We start from the raw sequence: 17,879 nt of genomic DNA on the forward strand, positions 1-17,879 counted from the left end.
TCATGAATTCTATCGTATCAGGATTAGCCTTCAATTGCTCAATCTTGTGCTCTACTTCCTATATATGGGCATCCCAGCTCTTCATGTCAAATTCATATTGAATCTTCAGCCCGTTGAAACTGGTTTGAAATTGTGAAAATTGAGCTTTCCATTGTTGGACAATTTCTTTCTTTTCATTTTCTAAATTTTGTTCAAGGTGCCTTATTCTATCATCTTTCTCCCTTAGGAGTTGTTGCACTTTTGTGGCTTTGTCAATTGTTACACTAGCATAGGCTCCTACATATTGTGATAGTCTCCCAAGATCTTTAGCAGGGGAAAGGAGGTATTTGCAGGGACCAAAGCCTACCTTTCTTCAGTCCTTCTCCTCTTTCTCTGCCTGTTAACTACTGCTATGTGTTTGGGACTATAAAATATGTCCAGAGGAGGAATCTCCTCAATATTGAGAATGACCTCAGAGGTCAGAAAAACTGGGATGATTTCCAGATCATAATGTCCATAGTTTCTTTAGAAGCCTCAATAGTGAACGAGGTCTTCTCAGTGATTACAAGAGTCTAAGCAATCTGTGTCTGCGATGGAGTTTGTTGTTTTTTAGGATCAACCTTTTTAAGAAACTGATCCCAAATCACATCCAGACTTTCTTTTGTCATTACCTTCTCTTCCTTTAATTCGCTAGTTTCTGATGTTTTAGTTACATCAACTGCATCTTGACTCTGAGATGTGCTCATTCATGTGTCTCGTTTGGTGTTCTAGTGATTTAGATTCAGAATTTCACTAAGAAAAAGGGAAATCCTTTAAACCATATATTGATGAAATTGCACTAATTCCTCGGGGTTGAGTCGTGTTGTTGTTTCTTTTTCAACCTCTGCATAATTTGAGGTCGTTTGAAAGAAATCATCAAATTTATCAGGCTCATTTGTAAACTGCCTGATCTTGCCTATGTTGTAATATTTTTTGTAGTATCATTCGGATCATATTGTCGATTTGGAATGGCTGGAAAGTTTATCAGTTGGATTTCCTCCATTTCCTTAGTAGCATGTTTGAAATTCTCCAAAGAATAGAATCCACAAAGAAAGGGAAAAACAAACCACATTATCTTCTAGATTTTTTTCATGACCTTAGACATTCCATTTCCCACAGTCTGGTAGGCTATTTCCCGGGATAGGAGATTATCGGGGACATACAGGGGCAACACATGCAGTTGTGCAAGGATGCCAAAAAATCAAACATAGGTAAATGATTCCTCCCCAAACCATCTTCCAACTGATAAGAGGTCAATGTTGCCTTCAACGGAGATTCTAGGGCACTTCTCATTGAAAACAAACTGATAAATAGGAAGGATGATACCATGGCTAATATTGTAAAAATGGGGTCGGTATTTTGACTCCCGTGGAATATTATGGTAAATGTGAATAGGTAAAGAGTATTCAATATTCCATTTCCATCCCATGGATGGAAAATCTGAAGTGAAACAAATACAATCCATAATGTAGGCACTCATGTAGAATGGGAGAACAACAATTTCATAAAAATTATGCTTTTTCCTATATTCTAGGATTTCGTTACTTATGTTGTTGGACATAATAGTTCCCCAATCCATTAAATAATTATTAGAGGCAGCTTCAATCAGGGGTACCCATTGGTCTAAAAACTTCTGGGTATTGACATAGCCAAACAATCTACAGATCATTGCAGTAGCAAAACAATAGGGTGCATTAATAGAGGCTATAACATATATACCCTTGTCCTCCCTCGTATGCTTGTTTGGGTCTCTTTTTCATCCTTGAATGACCTCACATAGGTGTTCATTTTCTTGCATGAACTTCTCAACAAAGTCTTTATCATATTTCTTCTGAGTTGGTGGGAGGTGGTAAATTGCAGACAAATCTTTTCCAATGAAAGAGTCAGTGACCATCTGTCTCTTGGTCATGAAGTTCCTATCTACGATGTTCATATGATCAATGGCCCATCTGATCATATCCATATAAGGCAAGATGCTTGGTCGAGCGTCAATTCTATGGAGAAATGAATTGGCCACATCACTATATGTAATTTCTGAAACAGGAACCCTATCCTCTGTTGTGTGTGTGACTTTTGGCCCTTCATCTTCAAAAAGATTATACATGGCCTCCCAGCTAGCGACCCCAGAATTAGGGGTGCATGTCATGTCGGAAAATAGCCCAAGCACTTATGTGACCCTAGGAGGAGGAGCAACTAGTTGTTATTTTCCGTGAATTTTCATTCTTGGTTTAGCCAGTCGAGACATTTCTAGTGAATTTTGTTTATTGGGACTAGCATGCGCGCAAAAACATAAGAATGACCAACGCCTACACTTATGCATAGATCCAATCCATAAATCCAATATTTTTATGAGAGAAATCTTCACGAATCGTTAGTATTAGTGAAATCATTTAGAATATCAAAAACCATAAATTCACTACATTTCACCATTAATTGACACAATGTGCATCCACATGGCCTTCGACACACATCAGCTTTACCAGAGATTTTTATCGGAGAAATCAGATGGTTGTCCTACCAAAACTTGTAATCTCATCTATCTCTGGACCTGATTACTTTTATCATAACATCTTTAATATAAAATTGCATCCGCCCTTCATCGCAACTTACGGAATGAAAACTTTTCTTACATCCGCCGATCTCCCATTGCGATATGTCTTATGCCTCCTGTTACCCTTATTGTAATGGCTTCAATGTAGTATTGTACACATTAGCTTTACCATATAATTTATCGGAGAAATCAGATGGTTGTCCCAGCAAAACTTGCGATCTCATCTATCTCCGGAACTGATTAACTTTATCAGAACATCTTTAATATAAAATCACATCCGCCCTTCATCACAGCTTTTGGAATGAAACCTTCGCTTACATCTGTTGATCTCCAATTGCGATATGCCAATAGCCCTTGATTCCTTTGAACTCTTTGTGACCATCATGCTAGCCCCCAAATCAGAGCCCTCTCTATCAACCATTTCCAATCGGAGGTGTAACCTTGGTGCACGACCTATCAATACACCGATTCTCGAGCATGGATCACCTTCTGTGTTTGGCCCTTGGTCCTGTACATCTTCACGTGACTGCAGTCTAGCCCCCATATCAGAGCCCTTCAATCAGAGGTTATCAATCGCAGGTTTCACTTCGATGCACAATATGCCTCAACCTCCGATCGTTGATCTCCCATACGTGATGCCATCACTGCCACGTATCTACCACCTGTCACCTTGTGAGTAATGCCACATGTTACCCTTTTTTGGCCTATTGTGAGCCTTGAAACTACTGAATTTGCCTGCCATGTATCAACCATGTTGGCACGCCGTGATGACATCAAAGTGTCACTTCTCGCAACCAATTACCCGCTGCCACACGTCCCTTATTGCATCCAGTTGTTGTTTTCCATGTGTCTCTTGTCGGATCTAGTCTTTTACTACCACACATCCCTTTGGGAGGAGAGAGAAAATGCTCCAACTTCTTTGGTTTTGCAGACAAATCCTTTGTTAATTTGTTATCGCCCATCCCGACACATTAACACTAGCGACCGATTCCGACAATTTCATTGCATATTGCAACTTGCATATCGCCATTTTTGAAATGTGCTCACTCTGCCTTAATTTCAAATATAAAGTACATAGCTTGGACCCCTGGCTGCCGATTTTTGATATCATAGGACCTTCGACTGTCGATATTGACTTTCATATAGTGTCACCTTTAATAATCGTCGAAAGCCAATATCATATGTGGATGCAATTCGTTTTTTTTATAATGTTTTCGTGTGATTTCGCCTCTGTTGTGTCGCAACTTTCCATTATCACATATCTATCAAGTCTGTTATGTTAAAAACTCCAATATCAAAACCTTTGATAGGTAATAAGCTCTATTTTTAACTCAAACAAAAACAAACTCAAAATCTGCATACCCTATCGGTGCTGCTTTGCGCCTCTTTGTATAAATGCTATGCTAATTGTATAATGAATAATCATTCCTATACATGTGATATATATACATATAGTATGGACTAATTGAAAGATGTTACTTATACGCATAATTATGAATCAAACAATCAACCTAATGAATTCTGCGAAAAAAGTAAATTATGAGAATTAAAATGTTGTTGCCTAGACTGAAAGGAATAAGGTATAACAGAGACGTATTTCTTTGCACGAATGTAAAAGGTCGAAGTTTAGGAAACACTAATCACGATGTGAAATCAAGCGTGAGAAAATTGCCTTATCTTTTCCAAAAAATTCGATCCCGTGATACACAGTAACCCCATGACATGGTGTGAAAAGCGAAGGACGGAAACAAATAGAACGACATTCCTGCAACTCCACTAATAAAATTCCTTAAAAAACGAATCCTTCGTTGTAATACACGACAACAAAAATCACATGCATAAGATATAGTTGATTGTATTATGATTTTTTTTTAATTATTTTGATTTTTAATGAAAAAATTATAGACTATTAAAATGGTATAAAAATATATAATTTTAATTTACAATTTGAGTATTTCGTATTAAATTGATAAAACGAAAAAAATTAGACCATATAAATTAAAAAGAAAAAATCGATCTAACATTTTTAAAAATTGTCATAAATCACTGCTCTTAAAAACTCATTAAAATCATACATAATTACAATATAGATATCATAATACTAAAAGTACTTATGGTTATCTTTCCATTCGAAAAAATACTCCAAATTTATTGGACACATCATTTCAAATATATAGTGGAACATAAAGGCGATAACAACAACAGTACTGGGAGCAGCCTCGTCGGCCCCAAAGTGCAACAACGCAGAGGCATCCAGAGACTCCTAAGAGAAATGAAACACAAACGATCTGCCCCATCGGCCATTGCAAAAGCCACAGACCTACTACAATAGAAGCAAGGCAGCAAGAAGTACACCCAAAATGATAGTTCTGCCCCATCGGCCATTGCAAAAGCCACAGACCTACTACAATAGAAGCAAGGCAGCAAGAAGTACACCCAAAATGATAGTTCTGCCCCATCGGCCATTGCAAAAGCCACAGACCTACTACAATAGAAGCAAGGCAGCAAGAAGTACACCCAAAATGATAGTTCTGCCCCATCGGCCATTGCAAAAGCCACAGACCTACTACAATAGAAGCAAGGCAGCAAGAAGTACACCCAAAATGATAGTTCTGCCCCATCGGCCATTGCAAAAGCCACAGACCTACTACAATAGAAGCAAGGCAGCAAGAAGTACACCCAAAATGATAGTTCTGCCCCATCGGCCATTGCAAAAGCCACAGACCTACTACAATAGAAGCAAGGCAGCAAGAAGTACACCCAAAATGATAGTTATGATCTTGTTTGAAGACTTGTCTGCGTTGTTGATCTGTCCGGTAACATTCGCCGATGGTGTGATATTATTATGCTTTGGTGGTGTGCTAGCCGCCGGTGTGATAGCTGGTGCTTCCGCAGGGGGTTGTGGAAGCACAGTAGAATTAAAGAAACTATATGTTTCATAACGGACGGTGCAGCTTCCCATCAAACCCCTAGCTCCTGGCGCTCCACCAAAAGACGCTAACATATAATTGATTGTTTCGGACAGACATGTTGTGCAATTGCGACCAGATATATCTCTCCAGCATTGGACCAGACCGTAAATCTTTTGAGACAAGGAGCCTGTAGTTGCAGTTGTTCCGGACGCATATAATGTAGACCTAGACACTGCCTCAGCCGACAAATTGGTGAGTAGGCTCACAAGACTCGCGTTAAAGACATCAGGTTTGGAGAGTTTCTGTATATTATAAAGATACTGTCCATCAGTGTCCAGTTGCCCGATGAAGCTATAGTTTTCATACCGTAAGTAGCAGAGTTCAAGCCAGATTCTAGCGCCAACGCTTTTCCCACAATTTTGTCGAATGCCACTCGTCGCTTGCTGTGAACAATTGTAGCATTGGGCGGCTGTTGCGTCCCCCCTACATTGGAGAAGACCATATATTTGGTCAGGGTTTTGGCCATGAACACAAGTGTTAAACCCAGTTTGAGACGTGTGTCGAACTAAACTATTGAAGACTGTATTGAGATTGCTCTCAAATTTACTGCCTTTTGTGTAATTGAAGCCCAGGTTGCAAAGCGGAAATACTTGCGCGTTGCAAATATGTCCATGAAGAGTAATGTCGATGAAGGCTGGAACAACAACAATTATGTAGAATAGCTTAACAGTTTGCCTCATCAAAATAGAACCTGCTGAATCCCTTCCATGGGTTTTCATGGTCATTGGACAATGGAGAGAGATCCAATAATTCTCCCACAATCCCAAATGTAAGAAGGATGCTGGATGCCGGATGCCGCATGGTTAATGAAGATGAATTTTATATTCCCTGACGTCCACGACCCTCAGAGCTACCTATTATTTGCGCAAGTCAGTCAAGTCAAGATAAGATATAAACGCGTACGTCCAACGCATTTTCGTCAAAATGAAAAGCAATCCATGATATTTTTCCATGTGGACCCTCAGAGCTACCTATTATTTGCGCAAGTCAGTCAAGTCAAGATAAGATATAAACGCGTACGTCCAACGCATTTTCTTCAAAATGAAAAGCAATCCATGATATTTTAAGTGAATGACAGCTCACTTAATCCATGAAGTCTTAACGTACTGGATTTTTATTTGTTTGGAGATTCCCAATTTTTGGTATATTTTCATATTCTTAATTTCTGAATGAGTTATTTGTATCCGTGTTAGTAAATGTGGTAGTGACTTGGAGGTAAGATATTAGTAATCAGAGAACAGATTTATCTTTGTTCATAATAATTATAGATGCCACCCCAAATCTGGAAAATATGTTGTGGAATGCTTGTAGTTTGCTTACTTTATTTTTCTAGAAAACAACAAGTAATCCACAAACATGAAATGTGAAATACCAGTGGTTCTTATTACCCAACATCTAGCAATTAGTCCATTTTCTCTAGCCAACTGAATGCCTCTGCTCAGACCATCAATAACTAAAATAAATAGTAATGGAGAAGGGGAACAATCTTGTTTTAGTCCCTTGTAGAGTTTGAAGAAATTATTCGGTTTCTGGTTGATGAGTATTGAAAATTTTGTTGAGGAAATGCATGTCATAACATAACAAGATTAGTCCAGATCCGTATAGCAGGCAATTCTCTGTCATCTGTAAATAAACATGTACTCATTTTTAATAAATCAATATCATATTATTTCCCCATCAAATTTCAATATCAATATTCAATAGGATGGTCCATTTCATCATCACCCTTTCGTTTGAACTTAGAATGATCTTTCAATTGCAATACAAAAACAATGTCCCCAGTTACAGTGTCCGGTGCTTCATCAGCTTCACCCTGAAAGACTATCCTCTGTCCATGCAGCAGTGACGGTACCAAGTAATATGGGGATTGGTTTCTTTCAAAAGCATATAATTTTCAGAGAGAGTAATGTACATATGCCGTCTCAGTCATTTCCCTGCTTATTCAGTCGCAATACTATCCTCTCTCCATGCAACAGTGACGGTCAAAAGTAATATGGGGATTGGTTTCTTTCAAAAGCATATAATTTTCAGAGAGAGTAATGTACATATGACGTCTCAGTCATTTCCCTGCTTATTCAGTCGCAATCTTATTAAAATTGCCGGGTAAATATAAAGTTGTAGCTTTACAGACTTACCCCACTCTCAAGTAATGGCCTGCTTCAGATTAATTATATGAAATAAGGGTTGGCATCTAAATGTCTTTGTGATGAACATGTGTCAGCCAACATGAAAATGAATCGTCCTTCTCATTTTAACTGTGTCTTCCACTTTCAATTCAATTGATTGACGCCGCCTTCATATGAAACTTATGTATAAAGGCTGGCATCTGAATTCAGAGTTTGTGTGCACTGAATAAGCTATCCTAGTTGCAATTAAGCTTAATTTATTCAGTTTATAATAGAATTTAGATCCAAAATTAAAATCAATCTAAATTGTTAATAGGAATATTTTATGGATACTTTAATTTAATATTTTGATTGAAAACCCTTATCCACGCATAAATCTATCAAACTATCCCATGCCAAACACGAAACCGCCTCATCAATTATAAAAATTAGAAATACAACTCACAGTTTTCCAAATCTGCCTCGCTTATGAATACAACCCACTGTTTTTAATCCCTTGTCTTCTATAAAATACAACACCTTCTTCGATTGCTCAGAGCTTCTCTTGCGTTCACGTTCTGTTATCATTTTTATACGTCTGAATAACTATCCTAGTTGCAATTAAGCTTAATTTATTTAGTTTATAAGAATTAATAATAATTTTAAATGAGTGACCATTAATTTTGCTCATACATTTGTGTTGACTATGAATGTATGCTCTAAAACAGAATATCCTAAAGTCTAATTGGTGAACAAGGACCAAAGTGATACATTGATTGATTTAATAATAGTGCAATATAAGAGATTTAAAGGGACCAAACATTGAAAGATTATCAATTTCATTAACATTGTATCCCAAATGAATTATGTATCCCAAACTCTAATTCATGAAGCTAGACCAAAGTGATACATAGATTAATTTAACAATAGCACAATATAAGATATTTAAGGAGAACAAAAATTGAAAGATTATCAATTTCATTGCCAATAAAGTTAAGAGTAAAGTGATTTACAATAAATTGTCTCTCATAATAACTTATTTTGAACATAAAAGTTTAGTTAATGAAATGAACATAGAAGAATAATGAGTAAAAAGAGAATAATAAGATGTAAGTGGAAAAGATTTAACAACAAATTTTTTTGTTTTTATTTTTATTTTTATTTTTATTTTTCAATATGTCAATCATCTTTTTTACAAAATGTAATATGGATTTGAATTTTATAAATCAAGAAGTAAGAAAATAATTTTTTTATATCTTTTTAAATTAAACAAAGAAATTTAAAATGCTATATTTTAGAGTAGAAACACAAGTTTTTGGTCATGATATACAAAGCAATTTAATTACACTAGAAAAAACTCACACTCATGAGTGAATTGATTATTGTTCATTCACTTTATTTATTTTTACAAAAATATAAACAAGCATTTTGAAGGATAAAAAAATTGGAAGTTATTCAATCAATCAAAGTATTGTTTAAATCCCTATACAATAATGACATTGATCAAAGTATATCTACCTATATTTTAATCCTAGAGACGTCTAATATCACATGTTTGCAATAGTGAAATGAATAATGTTAATTTATTATAGAGAAATCCAACATACAAAAAGCAATAGATATAAATCCATATAGGACAATAATAATTAATAAGATAGAATGAGTGATGGCTTTACAATGTCATGTGATAATATGTTTATATGTGTTGGCTAGTCAATATTATGTTCATTATAACAAGTTGACTTGAGATGCAATGGAATGATTTGAAACATATGTACATTGTTCAATATTTTTTTTTTACTATATAAAAGAAGGATAAATAGATGAAGAAAAATATTCCACTAATAAAGGCATGTAACAACTCAGAGAGAGAGATAGAGGCATTTGTTGTTTTTATTTTCCTAAAGCAAAACACACAATAAGAGTATTTGAAACAATTGAAATGCGCACTCTTTCATGTTCGTAATTTTATTTGAGATGTAATTAGAACCATAACATTGAAATGTACACACATGCATGTCTATAATTTTATGTGTGATGTAATTAGAACCATAACATTGAAATGTACAGTTGTTGAGCATTGAGATTTGGACTTCTAGTTGCCCACCTCCACTCTCAACCATGTGTAGTTGTTAACATACATAACAATCATGGAACCATGCATGTTAATATTCATGGCTATCCTAATCATCTGGTGTTAGCAGTGTTGGGAGATAATCGTGTACAATTTTTATTCATTATTTATTATCCAGCCACACCACCTTGTACAGCTGAATTTTCTTGCTAATTTCTACCTTCTAATTCTGGGTGGGTGTAATTCAACTGCTGAGAATCACTTTCTTCATTTGAGACAAAAGGAAGCATCTTAATGCTCTTCTCTAGTTGGAAGTGTTTGTGAACTCTTCTCAAGAAGTATCCATACATGACACATGCTGCATAGACTTGCCCCACTCGAACTGCCAACTGCTGGTGTGCTTTGTGCATCCCCTTTTTTGTGATTGTTGTCCTTGTGAATCATGATGCCTTCTACATTACAATTACTAAAAAACAATTTGAGATATTCCTTGTTATAGAAGAAATTTCATTTTGGTGATAGCAATGTGCATAACCTTCCATGAAGATCAATGTTAATTTTAATTTTCAATGATCAATAGACCTATGTGTGTGAGATCTATTTGTTGCTTTTCATTAGTTTTCATATGAATTTTGTTGTATATTGTCTTATTTTCAAATAAAAATATGTTTTTTTATATTAATTTATATTTTTATATTTCTTGTTTTGTTGACTATAGGTATAAAATGCCACCTCTTGGTCGGCCCAAAAAGGATCTGAAACAACTTTCACTTTCCGATGCATTTGGTATCTCTCAATGTTCTAATCAACCACATATTTTTGAAAATGAAGTATTTGATCATGTGGATGAGGACCATGAATCAGATAGTGCTGAACTTCTTGAAGAGAAACCAACATCCAAGAGGTACAAAAGAAAATTCAAGTCCAAATGGAAGTTGAGATTTCCATGGGCTTATGCTGTAAAAGATTTTAATGGTGTTGAAAGGATAAAATGTTCATGGTGTGTAAAATTTAAAAGGGAAACTCCATTTGCTAAAGATGGAAGCACAACCCTTCAAGTTAGTGCTTTAAACATTCATGCAACATCAGAGGCTCATAAATTTGCTTTGCAACTTGTAGAGGGAGAAAGTAAACAGAGTACTCTTCCAATTACAAAACATGTAAAACTAATGGTTGATGCTCAGAAAGAGAGAATTATATCAGTTATTGAGAACATGTATTTTGTTGCAATACATGATTTACCTTTGGAAGTATATAAGCCAATTTGTGACTTGAATAGGTATAAAAACACTCTTCACATGCCTCTAACAAATGAATACTCAGCATATACAAATACAACATCTGGAAAAGACTTTCTAGAAGCTGCTAAGGAGGTATATTGGAAAAAATTAAAAGATGAGATTTTCCAAAGTCCATATTACTCACTTTTAGTTGATGAAAGCACTGATCGGACTATGGTGCAACATTTGATTATTTATATTACATATTTGACCAATGAAGGAAGAGGTCCATGTGCTACAAAATTCATACAATTGCTACAAATTAGGGATGGAACATCACAGTCTATGTATGATGCTGTGACATCTCTTTTAGCAGACATGAATCTATCCATGACAAAGTTAGTTGGATTTGGATCTGATGGAGCATCATCCATGAGGGGTATTCGTGAAGGTTTATCTACTAAGCTTCGTCAACATGCCCCTCATTTAGTATATATCCACTGTATAGCTCATCGAGAAGCATTAGCAGCTAATGATGTTTCATCTTATTTTGAAGAGTTGCAAGCTATTGATAAGTTTGCAAACAAGATCTATTCATGGTTAGGGAAATCTACTAAAAGACATGGAGAATTGAAAGAGCTAATGGAGTCATTTCAAATCACAAGGCTAGAAGTGTTACAAATTCATCATATTAGATGGCTTTCTAGAGGAAAAGTCATGGAAAGACTCGTTAAGTTCATGCCTGCTTTGTTAAGGGATTGAGAGTTAGTGGAGAAAAAAATGTATGAGATGGCCTAAAATATTTCAAGTTCAATTTTGCATCCACTTACTTGCAGATGTGCTTATTGAATTAAATAAACTGAATCAAAAGTTTCAAGAGGATCATGTTGACATTACATCTATTGGAACAACTTTGGATATCACTATTAGCTTGCTTCATAAGCGATTTCTAAAAGGCACATTTGGGGCAGGTGCAATGCATACATCATCCTTCTTAATAAAACACAACAGGGAACTATTGAGTTTGCAGATTGCATAGGTATAGTACATGTGCATGAATTAAGGTTTGAGAGTTTGCCAAAGTCACAAAGATCAGGGACACTAGATGACTGCATTACACTGGGAAAGGCTTTTTTAATGAAGGTGATTGACTCTCTAAATGCAAGGTTCACAGATTTACCTATCTTTAATGTAGCTAAGTTTTTTAGTCCTCGTAATTATTATGAGGATATGGATGACAGAGACTCTCAAACAAGAAGATGGTTGACATGTTTATGTGAAAAATTTAGTGCTGGAGGCTTGCTTTTTGTGGACAACATTAAATGTATGGGTGAAATGGATGAATTTATATGTACTATGTATAAATCTTACCCAAAGAAGCATATGTTTGGAGCATGGGATCTATGTGGAGGTGAAATTGAATGGTTTGAAGGATTTCCATGCTTAATGCAGCTATGGCAAGCAATTCTTGTTATTCCGGCTAGTACAACAGTTTGTGAAAGAGGTTTTTCAAAATTAAATCGGATAAAAAATGAGGATAGGTCAAGGCTTTCTTTAAAAACATTGGATATGTTAATGTTTATCTCTCTCAGTGCACCTCATGCTCTAAATGAGGTAGATTGGAATGCTATTTATGATGAATGGAAAGAGATGAAAACTTGAAAACCTCTTCCACTATGAAAATAGATTGAAAGAACTAGTAAGTTTCAGTGTTTATTACCATCATTGTCTTACTTTATTGAGTACTTGAATGAACCATTTTGGTAAGTGAATTTTTTTATTTTTATACCATTTGCCTTTTGTAAATGAAAGCATAACCATATTTTTCAAGTTTGTATGTGAAGTTTTTCTAACACATATTGAATGTAATCATTGCAGGATATTGCACAAGATATGTTAAGCTGGAGGACCACAACTGTCAAAGTTTTATAACTGAAAGAAAAAGCTATCTTAGATCAATTTTGCGGCCAAGTATAGGGACTGTAGTTCCAATAATTTGAGATGTGCAAATATTGGAAGTCTCAGCTTTCCAAAAGAGTTCTAATAGACAATAGAATAGTGATTTGGTCAAATTTGAAGTTTATAAGCTAGAATTACACTGATACTTCCTATATAAGCTAGAATTTATTTTTAATTTTATAAATGAGACCTTCCATATACTTTTAATATAAGTATTTTTGTTTCTTCGTATTTTTATTTTTATTTCAATTTCATTAAGATGTAATTATGTATATATGTTTATTTTTTGTACTCATATGCAGTTTCCCAACTATGATTTTGTCCCTATAGTTGGTTCAATTGTGGCCGAGTTCAAGGCCTGTGCAATATGATCTTATGTGGTTACATTTCTCAATCACACGTGTAAGAGTAATTCATTTACTAATGCAACCTTTGACATAGTAGTATCTTTTTGTTTGTGAAAAAATAAAAAGAAATTTGAAAATAATTTACTATTGTCAATTGAATTGCTTTTTTTGTTATGCTTTTCATTCTAGAAGTGCGACCTAAATGTGTGCCCTTCTAAATGAAATTAAGACCTACCCTTCAAATTTGATCACTGATCTGCACTTCAACACTTCAACCTTATCCTTTTTAGTGCACGACTACCATTGTATCCACTTTTTCAATTATCTGATCAGGGTTGAGTCAGGGGTCAACGTGGGGTTGTAGTTTAGACTTTTTATATCAAGTGTGGAAGGTTGTGTGGAAGTTTTAATATTTTATTTTGTATTTGTTTAGGCATTTACTTCAATGTCTAAGACTAATTACGTTTGAATTTGTTAAATTAAAAATCGTTTACACTTTCGTGATATAGCTCAGTCGATTTAGGGCTCTTCAAAACTTATAAATCCATAAAATAAATTTCCAACAAAAACCATATAAAAATAATATTAATAAATGAAACCGTTTTAATTACCAAATATATCCACCATGAAGTTTATATGTAATATGTAACTATTTGTAACGGGTGACAACTGACACCTTTTCTCTTCTAAACTGCAATCAATATGATATGTTAATATAGATCAGCAGCGAACGAAGGGCGTGGCTGGATTTCAAGTATACATATTTAGGCCGATAGGCCTTCCTATGCATCAGCAATCGTCAACACTTTTACCCTACGCCATTAGATCAAGGGAAACACTTTCAACCATTGATTTGAAGTGTAACTACTTTTTCTAAATATCTGTTGAGTTGCCTTCTTAGCATGGCAAGATATTTTTACTGCTTTTCCCTTTCTTTTAAGTTGCCTTCTTAGCATGGCAAGATATTTTTACTGCTTTTCCCTTTCTTTTATGTCACTCTTGATAATATTTTTACTACTTTTTCTCCTCTTTAGGTCACATCTGTGAAATTATCGTCATTCTCATACTTTCTAGCGACCTTCTGACTGGATTTTTCCGGTCTTTGCTCCTCACGAGAATCTTTAAAGGAAACTCAATAATCTTTAGAGGAAAACTCAATAATATTTCAACATCTATTGCTCTGTGCTTTGAATTTCTGAAAATTTAGTTTGATTCATTTTGTAGATTCACGATCCGTTGAAGGCTTAAGGTGATGCGTGTTTTTCCTCTGTAATACGAAATTGTCGATATCTTCCCTGCGTTTGGCTTTTGACTGTTTAAATATATGAATGTCATATTTTCTTTCTATTGAAAGCTTTCCAGCGGGGTACGCGAGCACAAATGCTTCTGGAAATTTATTACAAGGATTTAACACGTTTCCATGTTAAGCCTATGTTGGGCAGAGAGAAAGCTGTTTCATCTGAGTTTCCAAGGATTGAAAACATTCCAAGTCCCCGATGAAGTCTTTAATGTAGCTATGTGGAATTTTGCAATTTAGGCGTTATCTTTAAGATCTCAAAATTCCATAGCGGGTCATATGTATATTTTAGTTCTGGCGTTATCTTTAAGATCTCAGAGTTCCATAGCTGCTCATATTTCAGGAACATTTACATTTTCTTTATAAATGACTCTGCGATGCTTTCAATATCTTCTGCTGTGCGATCTATTGCGTCTTTTACCGCCTGAAAAAGTCCACAAGATTTTCATGCGACTTTTCCGGTTTTTACAAGTCCCATATATAATTTCCCGCCTGCAGAGCATCGTCCTTACCGATCTTAACGCAGAAGATAAGTATCAGCTTCGTATGTAGTAAGGCCTTAGACAATTATTTTTAATTGCAGGATTGCTATGCGATTTCTTCTTTTTGAGTGTGTTTTACTATTGCTTTAAAGGTATTGATCATGAAGTTTGGGGAGAGGTTTTCCGAGTATCTACACGGAGAGGACGAGCATTTTCTGGACAAATGTACAAACGTCGAATACAAACGGTTGAAAAAGGTTCTGAAAAAGTGCCGGGTTGGATACTTGCATGACGGGACCACATCTGAGTCTGAAGGACGGCTCTCCAGTTCACAAACAGCCAAAAGCATTTCCAAATCATCTGATCCATCCAACCATACATGTTCTCCGAAAACTTGTCCAGGTGTTTAATTCTTATTGTTACCTTCCTCTTTTAGTTTGTTATGCAATATCTAATAGCCAGAAACTTACCGAATTGGCTCGCTGATTCGCTTTAAGCGTGTCTAACTTTGCTTTTTCGGACACGTCTTCTTGCAGTCTGTGACAAAATTTTCTTTTACGAGCCTACAAAAGAAGTATCGGCTATAGTGGGTTGCTTCAGTTCTCGTGCGAGACGTTTGTTACATCTACATGTTGCATCTGGTTTTCAAAGGTATCTATGGCGTATTAAACATTTCTTTGCTGATGATCATGAGGCAATGATTCGAGAAGGCCGGGACTTAGTCAGCTATGTGGCCATGAATGCCATTGCGATTCGAAAGATTCTGAAAAAGTATGACAAAGTAAGTTCAGGGGAAACTGTGTCGTTCATACTACAAATGTTTGTTTTTTATTTCATTCAAAAAGATTTTATATGTTTACGCTGATAGGCTCTCTTATGAATCAACAATCGTCTATACTTTTACCTTGTTCTGTTCAATCAATCAGGTGAGACACTTTCCACTGTTGATTTGAAGTGTGACTGTTTTTTCCAAATATCCGTTGAGTTGTTTTTTCACCTCAGATTTTTTTGTGCTTTTTAAACTGCTTTTTCCCATTCTTTTATGTCACTCTTGAAGATATTTTTACTGCTTTTTCCCATCCTTTTATGTCACTCTTAGCCTCAGAGTTAATTGTTTACGTGTTGTTGTTGCTGTTTTTCTTCCCTGGCTTTTAGCAAGCGCTGTTCTTCTTCCCTAGCTTTTGGCAAGCACTGATTAGTATTAAATTATATACCCCATACACCAATTAAAACTACATGCAGCCAACTCTTTAGCTGTATCTCCACAGACTTAATCTCCAAACCCCCAAAGCCGTGGTGCATCTTGAAGTAATAGCTCTTTCTGATGCGGTGCCGACGTAACAATCTCTCGACGTAACAATCCCTCGAGCATTCTAAAACACAAAAATGTTCCTCAGAAGTCTCTCCAAGTAACTTTGAGTTTCCTGAGTGTAGCTTTGAAATATTTACTTAAGCATTCTATTGCAAATTAACAAAGTTCAGTCGCTATCTGTTACAGGCTAACTTCTAAGCTTCCTTTCATTTGTTTAGAAGCTTCCATCACCAATATACTCTAATTGTCACAGGTATGAGTCTTTATTAATACAATTAATACTTCGACAGGTTTACGCAGTCATGAAAACAGAGCTAATTCATGACAATTATGGCGATAATTCTAGCATTTAGCACACTCATACATGGGTGATGCCATTGGTATAATATTTTCCACTTGAACTCCGTATGGTTGAAAAAGTTTAATGATGTTAACACAGACTATGCTCAGTAAAACTCTTTTTTACTACGTCATGTGTTATAATATATTTCTGTTTGTGTAAAATAGGTTTCTCAACCCTATTTTCTACCTACGTTCTTATATTTACATATATATTTCATCAATGGTTTTGTTCGCGATATGCCTTCTGTCGTTCTCCTTTAATATTGATAATATTTCCTATTGGTGTTCTACTCATTTGTTCGATAAAACTTAATTTTGTGAAAGAATATTCTCAACATTTCTGGAATTACAATTTTTTTGACATTAATTTTAATATTATATATATATATAAACTTTAATTGTGTGAAGAATATTTTCAATATTTCTAGAATTATAATTTTTTTGGCATTACTTTGATAGATATATATATCAAAATTTTCAAGAATTTATAATATTTTATTAGCTGATCTGAATAGTGTCCAATGTGTTGTTCCTCCTTTCAAGCGTGCATGTTCATGTTTAGATGGTCATCTTTAGTGATGGTTGTCTTCAGGCAAGCGTGCGTGTTCATGTTTAAATGGTCGTCTTCAAGCATGGTTGTCTTCAGGCGAGCGTGAGATCACAATCAAGGAGTCATCCATGGGGAAGAAGTGCTTCTTTTATTCTTGCTACATGTAATGTTAGCAATGATTCGGTAGTTTCTCAACCCTATTTTCTACCTACGTTCTTATATTTACATATATATTTCATCAATGGTTTTTTTTGTGATATGCCTTCTGTCGTTCTCCTTTAATATTGATAATATTGCCTATTGGTGTTCTACTCATTTGTTCGATAAAACTTAATTTTGTGAAAGAATATTCTCAACATTTCTGGAATTACAATTTTTTTGACATTAATTTTAATATTATATATATAAAAAATTTAATTGTGTGAAGAATATTTTCAATATTTCTAGAATTATAATTTTTTTGGCATTACTTTGATAGATATATATATCAAAATTTTCAAGAATTTATAATACTTTATTAGCTGATCTGAATAGTGTCCAATGTGTTGTTCCTCCTTTCAAGCGTGCATGTTCATGTTTAGATGGTCATCTTTAGTGATGGTTGTCTTCAGGCGAGCATGCGTGTTCATGTTTAAATGGTCGTCTTCAAG

The 17,879-nt window shown here is 35.1% G+C and overlaps 3 protein-coding genes across 3 annotated transcripts in view; 2 read left to right on the plus strand and 1 right to left on the minus strand.

Annotated features, from left to right (window-relative positions):
* Positions 1–4,660: 4,660 nt before the first annotated feature.
* LOC149151852 (antimicrobial ginkbilobin-2-like protein) lies at positions 4,661–6,354 on the minus strand. The gene has a single exon (XM_089440446.1). The coding sequence runs from the start codon at positions 6,264–6,266 to the stop codon at positions 5,298–5,300; it is 969 nt and encodes a 322-aa protein (XP_089296572.1). The 5' UTR covers positions 6,267–6,354; the 3' UTR covers positions 4,661–5,297.
* Positions 6,355–10,445: 4,091 nt separating this feature from the next.
* Positions 10,446–12,872, plus strand: LOC149151853 (uncharacterized). The gene is made up of 4 exons (XM_089443295.1): positions 10,446–11,093; positions 11,283–11,539; positions 11,912–12,554; positions 12,819–12,872. The coding sequence occupies exons 1-4, from the start codon at positions 10,446–10,448 to the stop codon at positions 12,870–12,872; spliced, it is 1,602 nt and encodes a 533-aa protein (XP_089299421.1).
* Positions 12,873–15,126: 2,254 nt separating this feature from the next.
* Positions 15,127–17,879, plus strand: part of LOC149151854 (putative E3 ubiquitin-protein ligase BAH1-like) — a 142,288-nt gene continuing 139,535 nt past the window's right edge. Inside the window, exons 1-2 of the mRNA XM_089443296.1 lie at positions 15,127–15,427; positions 15,562–15,844. Of these exons, the coding sequence (XP_089299422.1) occupies positions 15,187–15,427; positions 15,562–15,844 (524 nt within the window). The 5' untranslated portion in view covers positions 15,127–15,186. The remainder of the gene's footprint in view (positions 15,428–15,561; positions 15,845–17,879) is intronic.

Source organism: Pinus tabuliformis, chromosome 9, assembly GCF_031772625.1.
Source record: "Pinus tabuliformis cultivar Carrire ecotype Pingquan chromosome 9, CPIR1, whole genome shotgun sequence".
NCBI classification, from domain to species: Eukaryota; Viridiplantae; Streptophyta; class Pinopsida; order Pinales; family Pinaceae; genus Pinus; species Pinus tabuliformis.